Below are 26,299 nucleotides of genomic sequence, written 5' to 3' on the forward strand. Positions count from 1 at the left end.
CAAAATCCATAACTTTAATCCAATTATGAAAAATCATCAGACAAATCTAAATCGAAGAACATTCTATAAACTACCTGGCCAATGCTCTTCAAAAGTATCAAGGTCATGAAAAAAAAAAGCAAAGACTCAAGAACTCTGACTGACTGGGGAGACTAAAGTAACATGACAACTAAATGCAATATGGGATCCTGGATTAGATCCTTAAATAGAAAAAAAATAGTGATAAAATTGGTAAAATCCAAATAAACTCTGTAGTTAACAGTGCTGTACCAATGTTGATTTCTTGGTATGAATAACAGTACCATGGTTATGTAAGAGGTTAACATTAGGTGAAGATTATTTAGGTATTCTCTATACTATCTTTGCAACTCGTCTTCAAGTCTAAAGTTACTTCAAAACAAAAGGTTTTTTAGGAAAGGCTAGTATGCTAGATCAAGAAGTTAGTAAACAAACCTGGCTAACCATTCAGCACTGACTACTTAAAAAAAAAACCCGTCTATTCTCTATTTATTACTCAATATAGCACATGCTATAACTCTCATTAAGTTTAAAAATTTCAGTCATACTTCAGTACGTTTAATGGTAAATTACATGCTAAAATGGCGTTTTGAAGGTCTTGGGATATATCCTAGTGAATCTCAAGTATCTACACATGTTAAAAAAAAAGAAAAGAAAAAGAAAAAGTAAAAAAGTAAAAAAGAAAAAGAAAATATTCCAAAATGCCAACCTAGGGTAGAAAGATTGATTATGAATAATGAAGTTTTTTACTTCACTTTCCAATTTTCTGAAATAAGATTGTGTTACTGTTGTAACTTAAAAAATCAATTTAAAAGTATAGTATATTAAAAGATATAGTTTAAAGCTACCGTTAGCAATATGCTGTCAGTCTTTCAACTAGTTAATTAAAGGAAAAAAGGTGGCTGATGTCTTGTCAATTTAGAGATGTCGTACATTAAAAAAGTTATTTAAAATGTTTTTAAAAAATTGAAGAGAGTGGAAGCTGGAGATAACCAGAAAGGACAAAAGAATTTCTGAGAAATGAAACACTGTTCTTACGTCTTCTGTAAATTCCAGCAAAAGAAATCACTTGTGAGGGGCACACTTCATTTCACAAAGAGATAGAGCCTTCATTCACCACACATTTAAATGGTGACTAGGTGTCTGGCACTGTTTAGGAACAGAGAATATAGAGGTGAAGGACATAAACTGAAAATGATAGATGGTGTTAAATGCTAAGAAGAGATTTATAATCGGGTGGTAATAATGTGTGACTGCTGTGTCAGGTTAAGATTAGATGCTCAAAAAGAGCCTCTCTGAAGAAGTGAAATTTAAAATGGTATTGAATGACAGCAAGTCAGTAATGGGACAGCAATGAACAAAAGGATTATAGAGGGAACACTTCCCAAAGTTCAATTGATCTTGATATTCTGAAGGCATAGAGAAGGTGAGCTGCCAATTCGATGGGGAAAGAATAGTTTTTTCTACAAATGGTGTTGGGATGACTGGGTATCCGTATATAAAAGAATGGAACTGGACCTCTACCTCACACATATACAAAAATTAACTCAAAACAGATCACAGACCTAACTGTAAGAGCTAAAACTCTTGGAAGAAAACACAGGAGTAAATCTTCATGACCTTGAGTTAGGCTATGGGTCTCCAACTCCCAGGCCGCAGACTGTACTGGTCTGTGGCCTGTTAGGAACTGGGTTGCAGAGCAGGAGGTGAGCGGTGGGTGAGCGAAGCTTCGTCTGTATTTGAAGCCACTCCCCAGCGTTAGCTTCACTGCCTCAGCTCCACCTGAGATCATCAGGCATTACATTCTCATGGGAGCACTGGTCCCTGGTGCCAAAAAGATTGGGGACCTCTGGGTAAGGCAATGGTTTCTTAGATACGACTCCACGAGCAAAAGCAACAAAAGAAAAAAATAGATATAAAGCTTCATCAAAATGTAAAACTTTTGTGCAACAAATGATACTACTGACAAAATGAAAAGGTAATCCACAGAATGTGAGAAAATATCTGCAAATTATATATTCGATATGAGTCTAGTATCTAAGATATTAAAAGAACTCATATAACTAATTGACAAAAAGACAACCCAATTTTAAAAACCAGCAAAAAATATGAACTGACATTTTTTAAGGAAGACATACAAATAACCAGTAAGCACATGAAGCCTATGCTTAACATCTTTAATCATTAGGAAATAAAAATCAAAACCACAGTGAGATACCACTTTATATCCACTAGATTGGATATAAAAAAAAGACAGACAACAGTGTTAGTAAAGATGCAGAGAAACTGAAACGCATGTGTATTGATGAAAGAATTGTAAAATGGCACAATCTCTTTGGTAAAACAGTTTGGTAGTTCCTCAAGAATATAAATATGACCCAGCAATTCCACTCTAGGTATTTGCCCAAGAGAAATGAAAACATACGTCCATACAAAAATCTGTATACAAATGTTCACAGGGGCAATATTCATAATAGCCAAAAATTGGAAACCATCAAAATGTCTAACAACTGATGAATGGATAAACAAAAGGTGGTATAGCTATACAGGGCATATTATTTGGCCATAAGAAGAAATGGATTAGTGAGTGATGTATGCTACAATGCAGATGAACCTTGAAAATATTATGCTGTTTAAAAAGCCAGTCACAAAGATCACATATTGTATTATTCCATTTTTCAAATGTCCAGAATAGGAAAATCTAGAGACTAATAAGTAGATTAATGGTTGCTTAGGGCTTGGGAAAGGTAAGTATGAAGGTAAGTGGGACTGGCAGTTAATGGATACAGGTTCCTTTTAGAAGGAAAATATTCTATAATTAGACCGTAGTGATGGGCATAACCCTATGAATAGACTATAAAACAATGAATTGTACACTTTAAATGGTGAATTGTATGGTATGTGAAGTCACATCTCAATAAAGCTGTTAAAAAAAAGTAATAAAAAAGGGCAAGTTTCCAGTAATGGAAGGCCAATTAATTCAGATTAACCTTCCCACTAAAGACAACTAAAAACTTGGATAAATTACATTAATTCTATAAGTATTTACAGATCAAAAACCTTATTCATAGCACTGTTCTGGGCAATTAAAAAAAATGGTTTTCTTTAAAACAAAGTTGACAAGATAGTCAGGAATATCAGGCAAAAATCCAAAAGGAAAGGAAGATAAGCAATGTATCATTTAGCACTCAAAGCCACTTTTGTCTTGAGGACATCTGCCAAACAAGAAGAATCAGTTGCAAAACTAAGTTAGTAGCTTCCTGAAGCTAGGATATAAAAGTAAATCTCTGGGCCCAAGGAAGGTGGGGAATCTAATAAATTCTATCCCAATCATCTTAAAGGCTGAGAACTTGTAGGACTACATCCTCAGGTAGGGATGAACCAAACCACAGTTCAGTGCTAAGTGTTCTTGATGATCTAAGAAATCATAGGCCTTGAGCTGGGCTGGATTAAAGAGTAGTAGCCCCCTTCTAAAAGTGTGTGGCAGAAGTAATGAAAATTCTATCTGGAAAAAAATATCTATTCTAAACCTCAAAATTATTTCTTTAAATATCTTCTTAAATATAACAGCCAACACTAACAACACACACAGAGATAAGACAACTTGAGTGAGAAGCAGTAGAAAGAGACACTAGAGACAGATACACAAAGACTAAAGTACTGAAATAATCAGAAACAGAAAGTAAAAGTAAAAATAACAATGCTGGATAAAAACTAAAATATAAGTTTGAGCAGAGAATAAGAAATTAAAAAGTGACAGCAGATTTTAAAAAGACCTTCTAGAAATGAAAAATACATCAACTGAAATCAAGAACTTGATTAGCAACAGATTATTCATAGCTGAAGAGAGAAGTAGTGAATTGGGAAACAGTTCTGAAGAAATTATTCAGAATGTGATAAACAGAGGAAAAATATAGGAAGTGTAAGAAGCAAAGTAAGAAGATACAAGGATGTTTCTTGGAGTTCCAGAAAAAGAGGCATATAATATTTCAAGAGATAATGGCTAAAACTTTTACAAACTGGATTAAGGACCCCAATCCACAGATTCAAGATATCCACAAATCTAAAGCATGATAAAGAAAAAGAAATCCAGGCTGAGTACATCGTAGTAAAACTGAAAAAAAAAAGAAAAGAAAGAAAGAAAAAAAATCTTAAGAGCAAATAGAGAAAAAAAATCTAGATTATTTTCAAAGGAGTTAGACTGACATTTGACTTGTCTATAGAATAATGCAAGATAGAAAGCCAAGTAATGATTATCTTCCACAAAATGAAATCCTGTATTTAGTGCCAACCTAGGATCTTATATCTACTGAAACCACTCAAGAATAAGGAGAGATTTTCAGACAAAACACAGATCTGCATTAAAGAAAAGTCTAAAGGAAAAAATGATTACAGTTAGGTCAGAAATAGAAGTAGTAAATATATTAGTTAAACTAGGTTAATCCTGACCACATTAAATAAGAAAAAAAAACAATAGATCTAGCATGACAAAAAGAAAGCACATAAAAACCACTGCTAACATGTACTGTAGGACTTTCCCACATGTAGGCTGTTGTAAGCTCTTTACATATTTTAATTCATTTAACCTTTACAACATATGAAGTAGGTGGTATATTAGCCTTATATTAAAGAAGAGAAGACTGAGGCAAAGAGATATTAAAACCTGGCATTTAGAACAGATTGTGGAGGGACCTGGAGAACTGGCAATGTTACATTTCTGGATCTGGACAGTGGTTACACAAGTGTTTGCTTCATAATTATTCTATACATTTATTTTAAGCACTTTTCTATATGAGGGTTATTATTTCACAATTAAAAAATGGTAAAAGAAATAAAGGGAAGTAAATGTGACTAAACAGTAGTGACTGAGGGAGAAAATGGAAGCAGAAAAATAGGCATACATTATGAAATGAAATAAAAACATGATGGTTCAAATCTACATATTTTAGTGTGATTCAACTGCACATTATTATTAATAAGCTTTGAACTTAAAGAAAGAACCATAACTTTATTTAAGGGTTACCTGTGTTATACACTAGGACCAGTATCACTGTTTACTAGTAAAACAAAATAAAGTGACAATTTTCTATGCTATCTTTCAACTTCATAACCATTTTCTTGTTGTCATCATGACAGATTCAAAGCCATTAAAAACTGGAAAAGATTTTCCTGTAAAGCATTTGTTTAATGTATAAAAGCTTACCTGATTTCTCAGATAAAGGAAAAAGCCTGGCCAAAAAGAGTTGAATTCGTCCACAGAAGACTGTATTCTGGGATTTGGATAATCTTCTAAGGAGATCTAATAATATGGAAATGAAGGTTACACAGAAGGGAGATCTTTCTGTTTATCACAACCATACCCAAGTTTCTTAACCAGTTTGCCAAGAGTATCTTCCTAAAGCAGTAGTTCTTAAAATGGAGGTAGAAACTAATGCCACGAAAAACCCCTACAAAATTAGGAATAAAACAAGTTTAGCAAAAGCAAGATAAGCTTTACCAATTGTTTCTGGTTTTTGATAAGTTTCCATCCAGAACAGGAACAGTTTAAAGTGAATGATCAGTTTTAATAAATCAGACTATTATTTAAAAATGAAGATACAAATCTATTTAGAAAATTTTATTACTTGTATTTAATTCGACCACTTGTTTTTCTGGCCATATTTATATTTAAAAAAAAAAAATCATTTACCAATGAATTACTTACCATTGCACATACGTAGTAAATAATTTTTCCCAGCAGAATAGAATGTATTCTGAAATTAAGACAGAAATTATTACTATAGTTCAGAAGTTGTTGTACATCCTTCAATAATAAGTCACAGGAAGTAAAATATTAAAGAATAGTAACATGCACTGGGAGTCTACTAGGCCACTTTCGCTTTTTTCAAGCAAATAATATTTTTAATAATATAAAAGTTTTCTGATATGTAAAATAACAAAACATGATACTACACTGTTTTAAACATGTGAAAGTGTGCATTTTCAAGTAAAATGTTACTAAGTCAAAATTTGTACTTCAACTTTTTCTCCATACATGATTCTTACTTACCACTGCCAACCCCCGCCGCCCTGCCGCCCACAGCAGAATATGTAACTCGTTCACAAGAACAAATGTTTTGGCAATTAGCAATATCAGAAATTTAAGCCAAAAACCTACCCTTGCAATTTTAGATCAATAAAAAGATAATGTTAGTAGAAAAAGAAACTGAAGAACTTACTGATTTCCAAGTAGCAACATTTTTTTCCACAAAAGTGAATATTGTGTCACACTGATCCAAAGGAAGACAATCCAAAACATCTCCCAACAATACAAAAGGTGTAGATGCAGTACAAATACCTTCAGGTGAAACACAAGCCAATTTAAAAGTTTAAAATACTGTTCAGTAAAATTGCCCATGCAAAATCATTCTGAAGAATACTGTAAAGGTACACTTCGTCAATCCTAACAAGACTTTAAAAGACAAGAAATGGTAGCAACCTAAAAGTCCCCAAACAGGACATACTTTTAAGTTTTGGTATGCGCACTCAGTAATAATGATAATGATAATCACTTTTGATAACACTTCTAGAGCATTTACTATATGTCAGGCACCCTAAGTGTTTTACATATGCTAATACATTTAATCCTTATAACCCTATGAGGTAGATAATACTATCTTCAGTTTAAAGAATGGGAAAACTGAGACACAGAGAAGTTAAATAACGTCCATGATCATAGAGCCAGTAAGTGGCAGAGCTGGGATACGAACCCAGGTAGTCTGGCTCCACAGTCTGTTTTCTTCACCACTAAGCTATTCAAAAGAATATAATGCAGCCAATTAAAAACGATGATTATGACTATAATAACTTGGAAAATGTTTATTATATAAAGTTAAGTGAAAGAGGCAGGATTCAAAACTGTATGTATATTAGTAACAACAATAAATTTTTTTTAAAAGACTAGAGAAACTAAAACCATATACTAAAATAAATGGTAGTTTTTTAAAGTAGAGGAATTATGACTAGTATTGTTTCCTTTTTTCTCTTTTCCAAATGTTCTCTAGTGTTGCTGAATTGTGTCTGTGACTTGAAAAGATGATCTCTGAAAATATAACGAAAAGGTTTGATACTGATTTCAACTATTATTAAACATTTAAAATAACAGTACTGTTTCAGGGGAAAGAATAATAAAAAGCTGTTTATTCCTAAATTCAATGTTATTAATATAAAGCAATAAATTAAAGATTTTAAGAAAAAGACATTTAGACTAGTTAAAAATACTTTTATCTCTCTGCTTGTTCTTCCTTCTACTTTAAGGTGATACTAAGACTAGTTTAAGTAAAGTTAGGCATGGTACGTTAAAAAAAAAAATCTAGGGGGCATTGTAAGCCCAAAACACTGCATTAATACAGTATATTCAAAAAAAGGTAGTAATGTTGCCAGCTCTACTCTGCACTGTTAAGATCATATCTGGAATGTGATGTGAGGGATAATGCCTAGAACCAGTGGGTGGCAAAAGGCAGCAGATTTTAACTCAATACAAGGGCAATCTGATAATCAAAACTATCTAACAGAAATCAGATAGTGAGCTCCATTAATGGGTGTATAGGCTGGATGACCACTTGCTAGGGACGTTACAGAGGGAAGGTACGATAGGCCAGAGATGAGACTGAACCAGGTGACCTCTAAAGTCCCTTAAGACTCAGATTCTGTGATACTATACGCCCTGGACATCTAAGAGATTTGAAGGACATACTCCCTGCCATTAGTTGCACTACAGTCTGGCCTAAGCTAACTCACATTTGATAATTACAGAACTTAAGAAAATTATCTATATTCTACTCTCAAAGATTCTGATTAAAACTAAGCTAAAGCCTGGCGATTTCATTTAAAAATAGAGATTCACTGGTGATTCTAATGAGCTGGTTTATAGCATGATCCCCCACAACTTTCACAATCTGTGTCTCAACCTCTACATGATCCTCTTTGCTTCACCTTAACCTCAGCCACATATACTCTCTCCTAAATACCAAGTTACTAAATACCTTGCAATGTTCCTATTTGCATGGTTGTTCACGATGCTTTTTCTGCCTAAATAGTCCTCCTCCTATCACGTGGTAAGTTCCTAACTTAATCTTTTAAAGCACAGAGCACACAGTGCATCTAAAAACCTCCTGATATCTTTGAGCAGGCCACCGCTTCTATGCTTCTGAAGCACACTGTACATATATTATAGCACTTATCATATCCTGTTTCTTTGTTATGTAAACTATCAGCTTTCTAAGGGCAGGCATTTTTTGTATATTTTAACCAGTAAAGTGTCTGACACTGAATAGAAGCTCAATAAATATCTGCTAAGTTGAATTTAATAAAATATAGTTATGGACGATTTGAAAACGTGTCACATAAACAATACTATAATCTCTCTCAAGAAGGAATTTTCCCCATCAAATTAAAGTGTTTACTTACAATTTAACTAAGTTCATAAGCCCTCACCTTTTTCAAATAAAGTTCTAAACATTGACTTTGTACAACTTCAAGTGTTAAAAACATTACCAGTGTATAGGAGTAACATATCAAGGTAATCAATGAAGTAAGCAGACACTGCATACTGTTTGGCAAGGAACAGTCCATTGCACAACTCATTTAAGTATGCTTAATGAATGAAAGAATAAACATCTTATATAAAAGTTTAACATGAGAAGTCAGAATTTCTGAATTATGCTTAAGTTCACAAAATAGCTTGCTGCTACACTGGAAGACCACTTTTATCTTTTATGTTCTAGTTTTTGTAGGAATAAGTATCAAAATAATATGTGAATAATGCTTTACAGATTAAAAGGCACCTTTTGCATAAATTATCTGAATTAATCAAATGAGTATTTTAACCAAATTGGTTAAAGAAGAGTTATAATGAACATTTTCATTGCTTCTTTCTGCAAATATTTAATGAGCTTCTACTATGTGTTAAGTAGGCATTGTGTACTTATGTCTTTTTAAAAATCTCTTGGAACTATCTCCCACTGCCACTGTTCCATTTTAATAGTCCCCTACCTAGTTTTCCTGCCAGCAGTCTCCCTTAATCCAATTCTATTTCCATAGCTCCTCTTTAATATGGCATTCAAAGCCCTTTACAAATGACACTAACCTATCCCTCCTGCTTCTTTCCTCACCATTTTCATCATCCTTTTACTCCTCTGCTCCACGTAGTTCTTTACCCATGCTAAAGGTGGCCTATACGTAGCTATTCCCGTCTATTTCTGCTTGACAAATTCATCATCCCTCATATCTCAGCTCACTGCAGCTTCCTAAGACCTTCCTGATTCCTTTAGACTCTGAAGTTTACAGTCACTTCAACCACAGTAATTAAACCACAGTGAAACAGTTACAAGTCTGTTTCCCCCATTAGCCACTAAACTCCTTATGAGCAGAAAATGTTTTATTTACCACTGAATCGTCAAGTCCTAGCTTTGTACCAGGCACATAGTAGATGCTCAATAAATATTTACAGGATGAACAAAACAACTTGAAAACAAAGAAAGTGCTAAAATGTGCGCTGCATACTAGGAATGAGAAATAAATGTGAGCTAATTTAATTGGGACTTCTTGGAAAAGGCAGAATTTGAAAAATGAACAAAATCAGATCAGTGGAGAATTATGGGGAGAATGTTTTAAATAAAGGATGTCATGTTCAAGATTACTTGAAAGCAAAACAAAACCATACGTACCTTCAGTTACTCCCCCAATAGCAAGAGAAATAATAGCTAAAACGTTTTCACATGATGAATGATTTATCTACCAACAGAGGAGAAAACAATTTAATTTAGGGGCCAGAGTTCCAACTAATCTGATAACAATAAAAATATACCCTCAGACATTAAATTAATTATCACAAATATGGGATAAAGATGATTTCTCACAGAAGATAAAATTGCTTTAAAGATGAAAATACAAAAAATAAATAGTAATAGTCACTAATTGTAGAAGTATACCAAGTAATAGTCACTAATTGTAGAAGTATACCAAGTAAAACGGTTATATTAGCATGATTAAGGCCGTAAGCTAATCATGTACAAAAGAGCTGAGGCCATAAATCAATCAATGGCACAGGGCGAAGGCAGGGCCAGGGGAATGAATTGTACTGGTGCATCAATATGTACGAGAGGGTTTTAATAGAAGGGCGGTAGTGTCTAGGTTCAATAACATCATAAAAACCAGCATTTATTGAGTGTTCGTTAACCATCACTCTACAGAACAATTTTGAAAGAATGGTTATTTCCCTTCTTGCAAACAAAAGTGAGGCTCAGAAGAATAAAATAACTTGTCTAATTCCTCACAATAAGTAAGTGACTAGGTCTGAAGAAGAAGAAAAAATAAGTTTTAATGCAGAATTGTCCAAAAGAAAGGGACACTGTATTAGGGCCATGAGAAAAAGTTCTAGCTTCTCAGCACGCAACCTTTACTAAACAAGAATAAACTGATGAAACTTTTCCTTTCATTCAGGTGCCCCACTAATGGTAAATAAATTCAGATTTTTCACATTTGATTAAATTTCTCTACTGAAGTTAGACAAGCTCTAGTTATTTTTTTTTAGATGCTGATGAGAAGAATGCCATGAGAAAATGAGAGCATGGAATCCCAATTTCCCATGCTGAATGTCCCTACTTGATCTTTTGTGCCACTATAGGATGTGCCCCTGTCTATACAACAAAGCAAGAGGGCTCAACTACAAATTCTAGTTCTTGCTCAGGAAGACTTAAAATGAACTTTTCTTATACTATTCACTTGGAGAGAGTTCTCTTCATTTAGTAAACCAAACTCTTCAAAGGATTTTGTACCTGTGCTGTCAAAAATCCTTAATTATTACATAAATCCTATAATATGATCAAGTCAGCTTTTGAAAAGTAGCAAGCTCATTCTAGGAAAAATAATCATATTTAAATATTCATTCAAATAAAAGCAATTTAAAAAATAACAGAACTTATTAATTTGCCAATAACGATAAATTAAAAAAAACATACTTACAATTTCTTCTTCTAGAACACCTCTGAAAGCTTGGTCAAGGGTACATTTTTTTTCATTTTCACTATTAAAAACAAAAGACAGCTACATTTTTCAAACAGCTCAGGGTAAGTATAAAGATTCAAGCAAGCATATTCACGGATATCAATGTCTTACCTGCCAGGTAACTGGTTGAAGGTATTCAACAATGGCTTGATATTTTTGCTGTTCAGGGCCTCTCTGGTAGACTTCTAGAAAAATAAAAATAGCAAATAAGTAGAAAATTTTTGCTTATTATTTATTGAAAAACATCACTCATAAGTATTTCTTACTTAAAAATATTTATAACCGGGAAAAATCACCTATCAGTCATTCTATCAGCAGTTCTTATTCAAATGCCACTTATTGATACATACTCATCACTTTAAACCTGGCCAAGAGCTTCCTAGCTAAGCTTTCTCATTCCAGGTTTTCTCTCCTATTATAAATATTACATTCATGAGAGTATTCTGCTTTTTCTTTAAAAAAGTCTCCAAATGGCTCCTTATTTACAGGCTTTGGTTTTAAAGTTTCATAGCTTCTTCCCAAGGTCTAGATAAGGTTATTCCACGTAATCTATTCAATCTTATTTCCCACTACCCCCTAACACATACTCTCCACTAAGGTTTACCCATTTTTCATAATTTTCTATCAAGCTCATTCTAGTGTATTTACACAATCATGTTGTTCTTCCCACCTGCTCATGCAAATTCTATCCATTTTTCAGGGCCCATCTCAAGTACTACCTCCTCTAGGTAGCTTGCTCAGTACAGTCCCTCACACATAGTAAATACCACCTGCCGGTTATCTTAAAGTAGTCGCAATTGAAAGACAAAAATATTGCAAAGTCATTTATTCTGTGAAAATTCACGTACACTTGGAAAGTCATCTTATTACCTCACAGGAGTTAGATTTATAATGGAAATGTCCATTCCTGACTCTGCCCTATCATCTTGGGCAAATCCCTTAATGCTACCTTTTCCTCACCAGTTAAACAAAGGGGTTGTTGTAGACCCTTACTACCAGCAGCAGCAGCACTGCCTGGCAACTTGTTAGATCCCCAGTGTAAGGCTATTGAATGAGAATATACGTTTAACAAGATCCCGGGTGATCCCACAACACAGAGAAGCTGGAGAAACACTGTACTCGATAATCTCTAATTAAATGGCCTCTTCCAGGACTAACATGATCTTAGATATTCCTAACAATTACTCTTAGCAGAATTTCAAAGCACCAGAGATTACAGCAAAATGCAGAGAAAGAAAATCATTCTGATAACATAAACAAGATATAATCCGATAAAAGACAAACCCCACACTGTATTGGAAAAAAAACAAAAAACCCCGCGTACATAAAAAACTACTTACTACAAAGAATCAATTTTCTTTCACAGAATTTTCATTCTGGCACCACTATAACTAGTTAAACATTTAGTATGCATAGTTAACCATCCTAGTAGCTGAATCATGACTCGAGATATTGGCGCAAAAGCTAAAGACAAATACAGTCAAACAACTTAGAACAAGATTCTTCATGCTGAGGTTTAAAATCAGAAAAAAGTTTAGTAAATCACTTAACTTTGTGTGTGTGTGTGTGTGTGTGTGTGTGTGTGTGTGTGTGTCTCAGTTTCATGTCATCTACGAAGGATAATAAAACAGCTAACATGAAAACGCTCTGTAAGGTGTTTAGTTCGTACATGTCATCTACGAAGGATAATAAAACAGCTAACATGAAAACGCTCTGTAAGGTGTTTAGTTCTCAGATGCTAAAACTACTGTTCTCCAATGTGTAAGAATAAAATGATATCTGGCAACTCTTCCCAAGCTGATCTGTTTGCCTTTTCCCACTTAGGATTTCTTAATCGATTTCTTAGGAGATATGGAGAGTGAAAGGTGTGGTGAACAGGCAGCCGGAACAATCACCGGGCAGTTAGGAGGTGGAGCAGGAGCCGGTTCTCTGGGCTAAAACCACTCCCTTCCAGTTCTGGAGACACCTGCCCCCTAAGCGAGCTGCAGAGTTGCTAAACCAGACGGGAGATCGTCTACGGATGAGCCCTTCATGCAGGGCGCCCAGAACGCGGAGATCCGGCTCCAGCCGGCAGGATGGCGGAAACGGACAGCAAAGGACGCGCGGAAAAGGCAGGTAATGCGCTTTTCCCACCTCCCAGCCCCAGACGGGGCCGGGAGCCAACGCTGCGGCGTATACACCTCTGTCTTCGCTTTACCATAAGGTAAAATTCCAGTACTTTCATCGAGAGGAGGGTAAAGAGTAGCGCTGGGTCAAGGCCGCTCCCTCCCGCTTTACACTCACGGTAAACCGCGTCCGCGCTTCGGGTAAACTGAAGAGCGGCGGCGTCGGAGACATCTTCTCGGCTGCGCGTGCCCGCCACCGCGCTGCGGCGCAGGCCGATGACGTCAAGCCGCGAGCAGCGAGATTACCCGCTTTGTACGCGGCTAGAGCGGCGTGTGAGCAAAGGGGAGGGCCGGCTGATAGTTGGGAGCTTCTGTGGTGACCGAATTCAGGTGGGCATTGGAAGCCTTAGTTCGCCACACACTACCTGGTCCGGGTTCGTGGGTAACCTTTGTGGCGACGGCGTATGGGTAGCTGCGCCCCTGTAAACTGCGGGGAACAGGCTGGGACAATTACCGCGGTGCTTTTCCTGGTTTGGAGAAGCCGAGCGAGGTACGGCTCACGGGGCTGCACGGGAAGCTAACCGCTGCCCCAGAATCGAAGGCAAGTGGGTTATCTGGGAAAGCAAGATGGGCAAGTGTCGACAGTGGCCGTGGGCACCCGGACCTCAGTCCTTCCCAAAAGAATAGTCTCAGCCCCGGATTTGCGTATCAGCCCTGTAGTTCATGGGCCCTGTAGCTCATCAGCAGTTCATTCTTCTGTGAAATAGAAATAATGCCTGTGTCACAGGGCTCTTGAAAAGCGCGAATGAAATAATGCAAATGTGACTTGCATAGCAATATAATGATTATTATTAATATCTTGGAATCAATTAACTTGCGGGCCTATATAGATCTCTACAGAAAGAGAGGGACCGAGGAGGAATGCAATATTCGGCGCTGATAGGAAAATGGATAGCCCTGCGCCTAGGGTAGAGGCACCCCTTTCAAAACCATGTCTTCTCAGCAATTTCCTTCCATGTCTCCTCTTACTGGAGAGGCTTGACCAAATGAGAAGTCAAGCAGCAGTAACTTTCTTAGTTGGAATTATGCTGTGGGGAGAGAAATTATGCATTGACTCAAACGGAAGGAACTTCCTGCCAGCTCTTCCACGTGTACCTAAATGAAGAAAGTTAGGTGCGCTTTACTTTGTTCCCATCGTTGACATCCAACGAGAAGACAGGAAGCTAACAACAAAAAAATATGTTTATAGTGTTGCCCGTGAGTGGGAATTGTGAACAATGATGGCTACCTGGAGCATTGCAGTCTTTTTTAGAATCAACAGACTCATTCAGGTTTGATTGTATAACAAATCTCAAAATTGGCAAAATAAACTTATTAACTGATTTAATAGGTAACCGATGTAATAGGATTATTATATTACAGATGATTATTAACTAGAGCGCAACTAAGACCAGAGAAAGAAATACAATTTTTTGCAAAAATCCAAACATAAGAAGAACTGGAGTTTATTGACTCATCCATCAAAGCCCAGTGACTTAGAATTCTGTTTGTTTATTCAGCAAACATTTGTTGGATACATTGTACACAATGGACGGTATTTGTTGAAAGAATAATATATGAACAAATGAACAAAGTAATAAAGCTTAATTCCTATTTTGAAGAGCTCTTAGTGTGGTTGACATAAAAGGAACAAACATTTACAGTATGTATACAATTTCCTAAGTAATTTAGGTAATAGCTGCTGTAAGAGATCAGGAGAGAGAAATCCCTACCACATGAGGTGGTCAAGGAGCCTTCATTGAAAAGATAGAATATGAGCTGGCCCCAGGAGGATGCTAATAGACATAGGTAGGAGTGGGAAGGGGTGAATAGGAAAGATATTCCCAATGGAGAGAATGGTATGAGCAGAGGTATGGAAGAGAGAAAGTATAGTGAAAGATAGCTGTTTTCTTTAACATTGGGTTCTGAACAGAAATAGGTCTGAACAGTTAATCTGAAACCACACTGTATTAATGTCTGAGGCCAAAGAATGTTATGGGTTTAAAAATGGCTTTTACAGTTTCTACCAAGTTATATAGCTGGCAGTATATTTGGAGAGAAATGAACTATTTTGCTGCTAAGTGAAGAAACACCAGATAAAGACACAATAGGAAAAAAAGTAGTACTCTTCACAGGATAATGAAGTTATCCTTTAATGGGTACAGATTTGGGCTTGGGATGATGGAAAAGTTCTGGAAATGGATAGTAGTGATGGTTGCACACCAATGTGAATATACTTAATACTCCTGAGATGTACACTTAAAAATGGTTTAAAAAGGGTAAAATGCTAAATTTTATGTATATTTTACTGTAGTAAAAAAAAAAACTTAAAAAGCAGCAGTCTGACCTAGATAGCTTAAAAAGGTCAAAGATATCACAGATATCAGTATGATTTGAGACCTCAAGATAAGATTCTGTTCAAAAAACGTCAGGAAGTAGTAGGTATTGCATTTTAAAAAGGATATCTATTAAAAATCACTACTGTAAAAAATATTTTAGCATTTAGATCACTTTAATAAATGCTTTATAACTCCCAATGCACTTAACATAGTACCTCATTTGATCCTCTAAAGGATATTTTGAGGTAGGTAAATGCAACTGTTATGCCCATTTTACACACGAGGAAGCAAACTCAAAGAGACGGCATTCTTGATAGAGATAATTGGCAAAATGAGACTACCCAGGGATTTTGATTCCAAATTTTGTGCTTTTTACAGTGTTATGTTGCAAATAATGTTATTTTATTGAGCACTTTCTATGAGCCAGACACTTTTCTTATATTATTTCTACTCCTTACACCAACATTGTACATAGTTATATATCAGTGAAGAAATAGGCTCATCCGTCCTAGGTCACATGACTAGAGCAAGCTAGTTTGAGATTTGAGCCTGGCTTTAATCCCAAAGCCTGTATTTTTCTCAGGTCTTAACTCTTGAATCTTTACTAACCCATGGGCCTAGTTAATGTTTCATAAATTATTTCCTTCAGTTGCATAAGAATAAGGATCATATTGTCATCAGTAACACATTATGAGTTTTTTTTTTAAGTAGGTAATAACAAAGGGCAGATATCCAACAACATGTAACCTCTTCACTTAGATTTATTGCCCACTTGTTTTTCCCTTTATGCTAATGAGATAAGATGGACCAGGAACTGCCTCTCTGTTATGAAATACCCTCCACGGGAAGTTCTAGGCTAGGTGGTTTAGATCAGTTCTAAGCATTCACATTTTTATTCCTCTTCTTTTCTTTAGTGTGATCTTAGTTGGATTCAGGTTGCCATTGGAGTGATGAGATCTAGTAGAAAAGGGGGCAGCTTAGTCTGCTTTCATTCTAGTCTTTATCTTCTAGCTCAGGCAAAAGGAAACTTTGCTCCATGCTCACCAGTCAACACCATTATGATATTGGATTGCAGCTTTTGCTGGTTCAGGTTCTGGGCCTTAGCCATCTTTCCCTTTCTCTCCTCTCTGTAATTTGAATGAATTGAGAGAATTATATTGACAGGGAACTGATGCTTGAGAGGCAAAGCTGAGCAAAAAGAATGAGACTCCATTGGGAAAGGAATGGGACTGGGCAGAACAATAATGGAAGAGGGATGGCACTTTGTGAAATTTTTTTGTGTGTGTGTGTGGAAAAAAGAATTACATGAAAACTGAGTGCTGTATTTTTATTGAGTGGTAGCAATTTTTGAACATTTTATATTATTTTGTTTATTTAACACATTTATATTGATTACTTATAATCTGTCCGTCACAGGTACAATATTGCATTATATATGAAGCATTATTATTTTATTAAATTATAAGCACTGTGTATATCATTATCAGGTATACATGCTAAAATCCTCTTTGGTGAGCTTAGTTGGACCACATAGATGAGCATAATTTAAGATCTGAAATAGAATAGTGAATGACTTCTTGTCTGGTAAGCCCAGCTTTCTTATAGGGTTAGGCAGAGATTTGGCCTGAAATTGTATCATTGCTTGGCTTGTTCCCCTTTCCTGTCCTGTTTCTCTCTTCTCCTTACTGGTTTCTCCTGAGAGCACCTTAATAAATCATTTGCTCACAAATTCTCACATCAGGGTTTGCTTCTGGGGATCCTGATTGTGTTAGTTTGAGTCTACCAAGAAGCAGACACCAACACAGGATTAGATGTGCAAGAGGTTTGTTGTGGAGGGAGCAGGAGCAGGCAGGCAGACCACTATGTAGGCTGACACCTCTGGAAGGAGGGAGGTTTAGGTAGGCAGTTTGAGTGAAGCGCAGCTCCAAGGGAGGTTTGACTTTCATCAGTGGAGAGTCCTCAGGTTAAACTTCCTTGTTGGAAGAGTTTGGCAGTTTGCCAGAATGGGTCTGCTGTCTGTCTTGCTCAGTGGTTAACTAAATGCAGCCTAGAAAGCCTGGCTTCTGTGAAATGTAGTTGATCCAGAAGGCAGTAGCTGAGACTGTCAGTCCATTGTTCTCCCCACAGCAAAAGATCCAAGTGGAGCATTTTCATGGCCACCCCACTGTCCTATGGGATTGATATAACAATATTTTATTCCTTCATTTTCAGGAAATATTTTTTCCATTTGTTTATTCTCAATAATTGTATATGAACGTAGCTCCGTGAGCAAAACAGAGTGTTACTACCCTCATGGAGTTTTTATTTTGTGGGAGAGCAGATCTTATATTAAAAAATAAATAAAAACATAAAAGAATTTTACCATAGTAAATGCTATGAGGAAAATAATAGCTATTATCTGTTGAGTATTATCGTGTGCTTGAATTCTAACCACTTTACATGTATGAACTCATTTAATCTCAGCAATCTTACGAGGTAGGTACACTTTATTCCCAGTTTTTAGGAGAAGAACCTGAGGTGAAAAGTGCTTAAGTAACTTAGCATCAGGGTCACTCAAAATCAAAGGAATGAGAGACTGAGGCAGAGAATGCTTAGGCAGTATTTAAATAGAGTTGTCAGGCAAGACCTATCTCAGGTCTGAGGAGGTAATATTTAAGTTGTATATTTGCAAGGGTGGGATTTGTCAGGGAAGGCAAGAAAGAACATTCTGGGTAGAAGGAACAGCATGTACAGTGGCTTGTATTAGGGAAAAGGTTAGCACATTTGAGAACCAAAAGGCCATAGTGACAAGATGGAGAGCAGTGGAAAATGAGGTTGGAGAAATGGACAGGGCCAGATTCTTCATGACCTTGCACCTCTCTGGAGTTTTTATTTTCTTCTCCTGCACACTATAGTCTTCTGGAATCTCACTGAACACAAAGTTTATTTTTAAAAGTTCTCTATTTTTTGTATAAACTGTTTCAGAGGAGAGTCATTTGCTTTCATTGGTCACCTTGCTTCCACTCTATGGCACATCTTATTTCCTTCATATGACTGGTGATTTTTCATTATGTGTTCATGTTTATAAATTAAGGTTAAGATTGTTCATCCTAATAGCTATTTCAGGGGTTGCTCAGCACATTTCCCATTCCTCACTTGCCATTCCTACCCCCTTTCACCCTATTCTTATAATAGACAATACAGTTGTGGGCATATGACCAGTCCTGGCCAACAATAAGTCTTTGAAATTTTTTTCTGCAGCTGGATAATATGGCTGCTGTACTTGTCAGAATTCTTTTTTATTTTATTTTATTTTTATAAACAATAGAAACCTGCTTTGGTTAGTGTTTTGAGAAGTAAGCTATTGGGAGGATATCAGGAAGCTCATACAACCAAATGGAAGGCTGTAGATAAAGCTTGGGCTCAGTGGAAGCAAGGCATAGTTTCAGTTTTAAGATGTTCCTGCTAACACCATTTCTAATGGTTTGGCTCTTCTCCTAGATTCTGTGGCCTCTGGACATATGCCACCATATCACTGAATGCTCACCATCACACCATGCTGCTGCAGCTATCTTGCATCATCTCCAGCTTTCAAACCTTTGCACTTTCCCCTCTAGATTCAAGGTCATAGCTGGGAGTATCTGATTAGTTACACTCAGATCTTGTGCTTGTTCTCTAGCTTTCAGAGAACAGGAGAAGTTATGCCTGTCCTTCCTCGCTTTCAGCTTCTGTAGTAAGCAGCAGAGCCCTATTTTGGGATTTTCCTCCCACAGGAAAGGATATTTGATGCTGAGCAGCCAATAGGATAATATCAGTTGGTTGATATGTACAATTATCTGTTACCTCAGGGGCTATGATCAATATTGAGCTAATGTTGCCATCTTCCCTATGACTTGGAGAAAGAGAAAATGGGGCTTCCCTATGACTTGGAGAAAGAGAAATAGAGCTGAAAGGTGGGCTATAGGAAAAGGAAAGAGAGGAAGAGAAAGATGTTAGATGGGGGAGGAGAGATGTAGGGGGAGAGAAAGAGAGTGGGAAAGTGATAGAGAGATTAATTGCAAATTATTTTGAGCTCTGGGCTTTTTCATGTCAGATGACAGCTCCATTTTCATCTAAGTTACATGAACTATTAAATCCCTTTTACAATAGTTTAATGCTATTTGGAGTTAGACTTCATTTGCCATTATAGAGTCTCAATTAATGTAGGAGCTGAGGTAGGTTTCATCTACAATTGTGTGAATAATTGTTTAGTTTAATTTTTTTTGTTGTTTTCATTTCTCAGTGGCAAAAAGAGGAGGCTGGGCTCCCCTTTTGAAGTTCCGAATGAGGTGGATTGACTTTCAAATGAACCCTTGTGAAGATTGTACTCTAGCTGTTGCACACAACTCTGTTACCTCCTATGAGCCAGTCTATAGTTGGATTTTACCTCTGAGTGGTGGTAGGTCTTTTTCTGGATGCACAGGAAAGTAGCAGGCATGCCTCCTTTAAGGTGAGGGGGTGCCTTGAGTGGCTGTAGACATAAATATCAGCCTATCATTATATGACCAGAAGCGATCTGGTAAGTGAAATTTCTTTTCTGGAGTGATGATGACTCTTAAGACCTCAAATTATGTCAATAAAGCTTGGGAAGTTTTAGAGAAGGATGGAAGAGGAGTGTTTTAGTCTGAGTTAGCCCCCCAAATAGTCAAAGACTATTGTGTCCAGGTAATTTATTTGAACAGCAATCTAAGGAAGTGGTGGAACCAGGGAGAATGAAACAGGAGGAAAAGCTATTGCAGTACATTATAGTATTGGTCACTGCTGTGGGTTGACTAGAACTCAGTTTTGCTGGAATCTTTTGAGGAGCTGTATATAATGTGCCTCAGAATTGCTTGTCCAAAGAAAGGAGAGAAAGCATTTATCCTTTGACTTCTAATCCCCATTCATCAAAGGCTGACTCATGGGATGTTGCAGTTGTGCATGCGTGAATACATGAGGGCTCCCATGGGGGTTCTGTGTAATAGTACAATATTAGAGAAGCCCTGGGGCAGAAAACAAAAAAAGGCGTATGATATAGCTGAAGTGAAGTGCTCTCGGTTTCACCTCTGTGGACCTGGCTGTCATAACAGTGGTTAGAGTAAAAGTGGATCCGAAGGATGTGAGGCAGGGCCGAGAGAGGTCCGATATAAGGGGAAAATATGCCAAATTCTTAATCTTATATAAGGGGGAACAAAATAAACTCTGTAGTTGTGTCTTAGCTAATTTAAAAAATAGATTCAAGTATATAGATTTAAAAATATAAAGGAATCTATTTACATTTATAGAATCAAATAATACGTACACTCCCAAGACCACTGGAGAAAATAAGAAAACATACAGTTCATATAACATACAGTTCAGAAAACAAAGGAAATGGCAAAATCTCTCTCTTTCTCTCTCTCCCCACCTCTCCCTGCCAACCTCCACTCCCCACCCCCTTGCCATCGCTCTCTGCTGCTCTCTGTCTCTCATTCTTTGGGTGGAGAGAGGCAGGGGGCATAATGTATAAATAAATACATAAACAAATATGTGTATATGTTAAAGTAAATATTACAGTGGTAAAAACAAAAACACATGTATCAAAGCAGGGGTGTATCTAGTCGGAAGTTTATACAGTTTGGGAGGGGTAATCTTTAAGAATAATAATACAAAATTACAAATACGAAATTAGATATGAAAGTGAATTTTTATTTGGAATGAGAAAATAAATGACAATACATTACAGATTTCACAAACATCATAAAATTCAGAATAACATTAACTGCCTGATATCCCTCTATAATACTTTTCTACTACATTTTTGACTGCATATTCTTTGATCACCTCATCATATGACAGTGATTATGTGATATTTTTATTAAAACAAAGATAATTTAGCTTTTTACTTAGCATAGTGGATATTTGTTTTTATTGATATTTTAGAAAAGCTATTTTTTTTTTCCAGCTTCACAACTATTTAAGTCACATCTGTGACTTCCTCAGCAGTTCCTTGCTCAGGTGATGTTTCTTGCTCTGAGAACTCAGCTAGCCAGAGCTACCCCAGCCAGCCTTGTCCTCTTTGCCATAGGTACCCCTGACCCCCTTTACCCCCAGTAAGCCAGTCCTTGATGGGGAGAGGTAGCCATGAAGCTTAAGTGTTGAACTTTGTGTAGGGAGCAGAGCAACATCTTTTAAAAATATCTTTTTTTTTTTTGGCGGGGTTGGCGGGTCCTGGCTGCTTAATGGGGTATACCGGGGGATGTTGTCAATGAGGGCCAAGAAGACACAGTAGCACTGGTACTTCTCTAGATAAAAGGGAGTACCAAAAATACTTCGTTAACCAAAAGATGTCAGGAAAAGAGGAACAAAGATGGGCAAATAGGAAACAAATAGCATGCTGACAGACTAAAAACCATTCATATCATTAATTGCATTAAAATTGAATGGTGGAATAGTAATAAAATAGGTAGAATTTTAAGAATGTGCAAATATAGAATCCTGGATTGGATTCTGGAACAGAAAAAGGACATTAATGGAAAAACTGGTGACATGCAATTAAGGTCTGGAGTTTAGGTAATATTAATGTGCCAATGTTGGTCTTTTAGTTTTGATAGATGTCATACTTATGTAAGATATTAACATTAGTGGAAACGAGTGGAGAGGTATTCAGGACCTCTCAGTATCTTTGCAACTTTTCTGTGAATCTAAAGTTATTCCAAAATAAAAATCTTACAGTGTCTGTCTAGATTAAAAAACAACTCATATGTTATTTATAAGAATATACTTTAAAAATAAGATCAGATAAACTTAAAGTGAAACACTAATGATGGGAAAAACAGAATTAATATGTTAATATTGTAAAAAAACAGCCCCCTACACAGTATTACGATAAAGAAGCTCACTTCATAATAATTAAGTGATAATCTCATTAAGAAAACAACAATCCTAAATGTGTGTACACTTAAAAACAAAACCTCATAATACATGAAGTAGAAATTGGCAGAAATAAACAGATAAATGGTAAAATTCATAATCATAGTTGGAAACTTTAATATGTTTCAGTAACTGATAGAACATGAAGAAAAAAACGAATATTTGAACACTTATTCAACTTGACATAATTGATAATTTATAAAACACTGCACCCAAGAAATGAGAAGGAATTTTCAAGTACACAAGGATCATTTACCAGAGTAGACCATAGTTCAAGCATAAAGCAAGTCTTAAAACTTCTTGTTATTTTAAAAATGATTTTTCAATTATTTTTAAATTACAGTTGACATACAATATTAGTTTCAGGTGCACAAAATAGTGATTAGACATTTATATAACTTATGAAGTGATCACCCCGGTAAGTCTTGTACCCATCTGAAACCATGAATAGTTATTACAATATGATTGACTATATTCCCTATGCCGTTCTTTAAATTCCCATGACTGTTTTGTAACTACCAATATGCACATCTAAATCCTTTCCCCTTTTTCACTCATTTTCCCAACTCCCCTCTCATCTGGCAACTATCAAAATGTTCTCTGTACCTATGAGTTTGTTTCTGTTTGTTCGTTTATTTTGTCTTTTAGATTCCACATATAAGTGAAATCACGTATTTGTCTTTGACATTTCCCTTAGCGTAATACACTCTAGGTCCATCTGTGTTGTTGCAGATGGCAAGACTTCAATCTTGTTGCTGAGCAATATTTCGTTGTATGTATGTACCATATCTTCTTTATCCATTTGTCCATTGCTGGACAAATGAACATAGTGCTGCAATGAACATAGGGATGTGTATGTCTTTTTGAATGAGTGTTTTGGGTTTCTTTGGATAAAGAAAATGGAATTACTGGGTATTCCGTGTCTCTGTTGTAGCCTTTGTTTTAAAGTCTATTTTGATGGATATAAATATTGCTACCCCAGTTTTTCTTTTTAACTTCCGTTTACATAAAACTGGAAAAAATGTAAACTTACCCTACTAGATATAAACTTATAACAATGACAATTACGATATTATAATTATGGTTAAGGGAAAGATAAATAGACTAATGAAAGAGAATAAGGAGCCCCCAGACAAACCCACACATTTGTAAAACTTTATATTCTGTTGTGTCATATTATAAGACATTATGACTAACAGTCAATAGGAAAATGGGAGATTGTATGATCAATCATCCTGGGACAATTGGTTATCCACATGTGAAAAAAATAAAAATGGATCCCTCATACCATATCAAAAATTCCAGGTGGATTAAATAGTATTAAATGCAAACTAAATTACTTCGAATATCTCTTAATTACCTTGGAGTAGGGAGGAACTTCTCAAACAGAACACACAGAGGAAAAGATTGATAATTTTGGCTACGTTAAAATTAACTTTAGCTCATCAAAAGACATGATAATGAAAATGGAAAGACAGGACTTAGAGCAACTCATAACAGTGATTAATGTCAAATATATTAAAAATCAGTATATTTACAAATCAATAAAAAATGGCAGAAAACTCAAGTTAATGGCAAAATACATAAACAGGAAATTCATGCAGAAGAGGAAACACAAAAAGATGCCTCATCTCACAAGTAATCAAGGCAATGCATAAAACAATACTGAGATATTGTTTTCTCATTTATCAGATTGTCATGAGTTAGAAAGCCTGATGGAAGTTAACGAGGAGGTGGGGTTTCTATACTCAGCTGATGGAAATGTAATCTGGTGCAACCATTTGGGAAAAGAATTTGGCATTCTAGTAAGGTTGAAGATATAATACTCTTCAATCCAACAATTCTACTCTATAAACACAAGAGAATTTCTTACACACATATATAGAGAGATGTGCACAAGAATGTTTATTTCAGTACCATTGGTAATGCTGCAGAATTGGAAATGTCTAGTGTCAATTAATTGGTGAATAAAATCTTAAAATTTCAATTGATGTGTATGTAAGACAGTGAAAATTAAGGAACTAGATAGATGTACTTGTTTAAGTACCTTTGAATAAATTTCAGTGGTTGGAGTGATCATGATTTATAATTTTCAAAAGCAATGTAATAGTAAAAATGAGAAATCTGGTGGAAGAAAGTTCTGGGGTTTGTCAAGAAAAAAGCATTTTGTGGATTAAGGTTTTTTCCATTAAAATGTGACCTTTTAACATACTTTGCCTCTTTTCTATGTATACTAACACAATTACCTTAAAATCCATTGGAATGGTACCTTTTTTGAGGTAACTGGTTCTTACCGCAAGAGGTCAGCATTTGCATGGAAATATTTCTTCTAAAGTAGCATAGTGGAAAAACTAAGACAAAAAGTGAACTTTCTGTATTTGGATGTATTCCTATCTGATTTGGAGTCTGATAACTTCAACTGCTTTAGTCAATGCAAATTTTAAGTAAGTTATTGCACAAAATGGTATGTATAGTGCTGTGTTAGAATACTTTATTAGTTCTGAGTAACAGCAGCTCCATGCTGCAAGGGAAGAAGGCTTGTCTTTGATGGTGTTTTTCTTTCAAAGAGTTCCTCTAATGGCTATTTATGTCAGTTTAAAAAATAAGTGATACATAAGTGGATAATAAGTTATTTCATGAGGTTTTGTGACCCTCACCCTAGCATGTATTATTTTTAATACCTCTTAGAGGAAAATGAAACAGTTTACCCTCAGGGCTAGAAGAGGGCTCTGCCACTTGGTTCTGGTTAAACTTTCCACTACAGCGTTTCTTTACCCAACTCCAGCTTCCTTCCACCCACTTTGTAAATGGAAAGTAGTGAAGAGTTTCCTGTTTTGAAGTCAGCAACAGACCTACACTAAATTGTCAGTGTTGATGGCAATGAACCTTAGACTGGGAGTCCAAGATAGCATTTTTATTCAAACACCTTCGCCACAGTGCTTAGCACATTACTTTGTACTTGAATGTCTGCCTTAATGAAAATAGAAAACTGATCAATCCATTCTCAGCTAAAAATCCTTCAGTGGCTCCAAGTAGCTTTTAAGACCAAATTGAAATAGCTCCACGTTTAAAACTATTCATAATGTGGCCCTGCCTAACCAGTCAGCCTTGTATATTAACATATTCTTATTAAAATCAATTACTATATGCAAAGCACACATTTTTGTCATCAGTCTTTCATACTTTATATACATGATTTCATTTATTCTTTGGTTTTTGAGATATTATATGCAAATGAGAAAACCAAGATTCAGAACTTAAAAACCAAGGTCACACAACTAGGCTTTGAACTTTAGTGTATTTGACTCCAAAGTCGTAGCTATATATTACACTTCTCTCATCTTGCTTGTTGCAACCATGCACTCTGCAGTCATACTGAGCTACTCTCAGTTCCTTTTATGTCATAACTTTTGCATATACTTTTGCTTCTTCTAAAATATCTTTCTCCCCTGCTCTAACTGGTCAGATCCTCTTTGTGTTTAAGACTTAACTTAGTCATCAACTGCTATGTTCAACTCCCTGATCTGTTCAACTGTGTTGTTGCCCTGCTGAGTTACAGAGTCAAATCCTGAGTAATTTTTCTTGGAATGTTTGTGTGGGAATGCAGCAGAAAATTGGGGAGACAATTGCTGATGCTACACTGGAAGAACTATGCTCTATGCAGTGTGGAAATCTATTGTTAGCTTGAACCTCAACAAGGAAGTGATTCTTCCTTCCAAAGGGAATGAAATAAGTGCATCTCCTTTAACCCTAGGATAAGTCACTAAGAGAGAGCACTGATTGAAGCAGTAACTAAAGTTTTAAGCCAGAGCTCCCAAGTTAGAGGGAGTTGCAGGGCCAAGG

The 26,299-nt window shown here is 36.0% G+C and overlaps 2 protein-coding genes across 10 annotated transcripts in view; one reads left to right on the top strand and one right to left on the bottom strand.

The window, feature by feature from the left end:
• THOC1 (THO complex subunit 1) overlaps positions 1-13,453 on the bottom strand; it is a 42,221-nt gene extending 28,768 nt beyond the window's left edge. Inside the window, exons 1-7 of one of the 2 annotated variants that reach the window (XM_039844940.1) lie at positions 13,348-13,425; positions 11,176-11,246; positions 11,023-11,083; positions 9,726-9,792; positions 6,237-6,355; positions 5,723-5,771; positions 5,222-5,317 (exon numbers count right to left, since the gene is read on the bottom strand). In XM_039844940.1, the coding sequence (XP_039700874.1) occupies positions 5,222-5,317; positions 5,723-5,771; positions 6,237-6,355; positions 9,726-9,792; positions 11,023-11,083; positions 11,176-11,246; positions 13,348-13,401 (517 nt within the window). In that variant the 5' untranslated portion in view covers positions 13,402-13,425. Of the gene's footprint in view, positions 1-5,221; positions 5,318-5,722; positions 5,772-6,236; positions 6,356-9,725; positions 9,793-11,022; positions 11,084-11,175; positions 11,250-13,347 lie in introns of both variants that reach the window. The other variant, XM_039844939.1, reaches the window with a different exon arrangement.
• The window catches only part of LOC120587867 (uncharacterized), a 62,467-nt gene continuing 49,091 nt past the window's right edge, over positions 12,924-26,299 (top strand). For 2 of the 8 annotated variants that reach the window (XM_039844946.1, XM_039844959.1), the window contains exons 1-2: positions 12,924-13,179; positions 19,809-19,964. In XM_039844946.1, coding sequence (XP_039700880.1) covers positions 13,140-13,179; positions 19,809-19,964 — 196 coding nt within the window. In that variant the 5' untranslated portion in view covers positions 12,924-13,139. Of the gene's footprint in view, positions 13,180-13,459; positions 13,771-19,808; positions 19,965-26,299 lie in introns of those variants that run through there. The other 6 variants (XM_039844948.1, XM_039844949.1, XM_039844953.1 and 3 more) reach the window with 5 other exon arrangements.

The sequence above is a fragment of the Pteropus medius genome, unplaced genomic scaffold, assembly GCF_902729225.1.
Source record: "Pteropus medius unplaced genomic scaffold, Ma_sr-lr_union100, whole genome shotgun sequence".
Lineage (NCBI taxonomy): Eukaryota > Metazoa > Chordata > Mammalia > Chiroptera > Pteropodidae > Pteropus > Pteropus medius.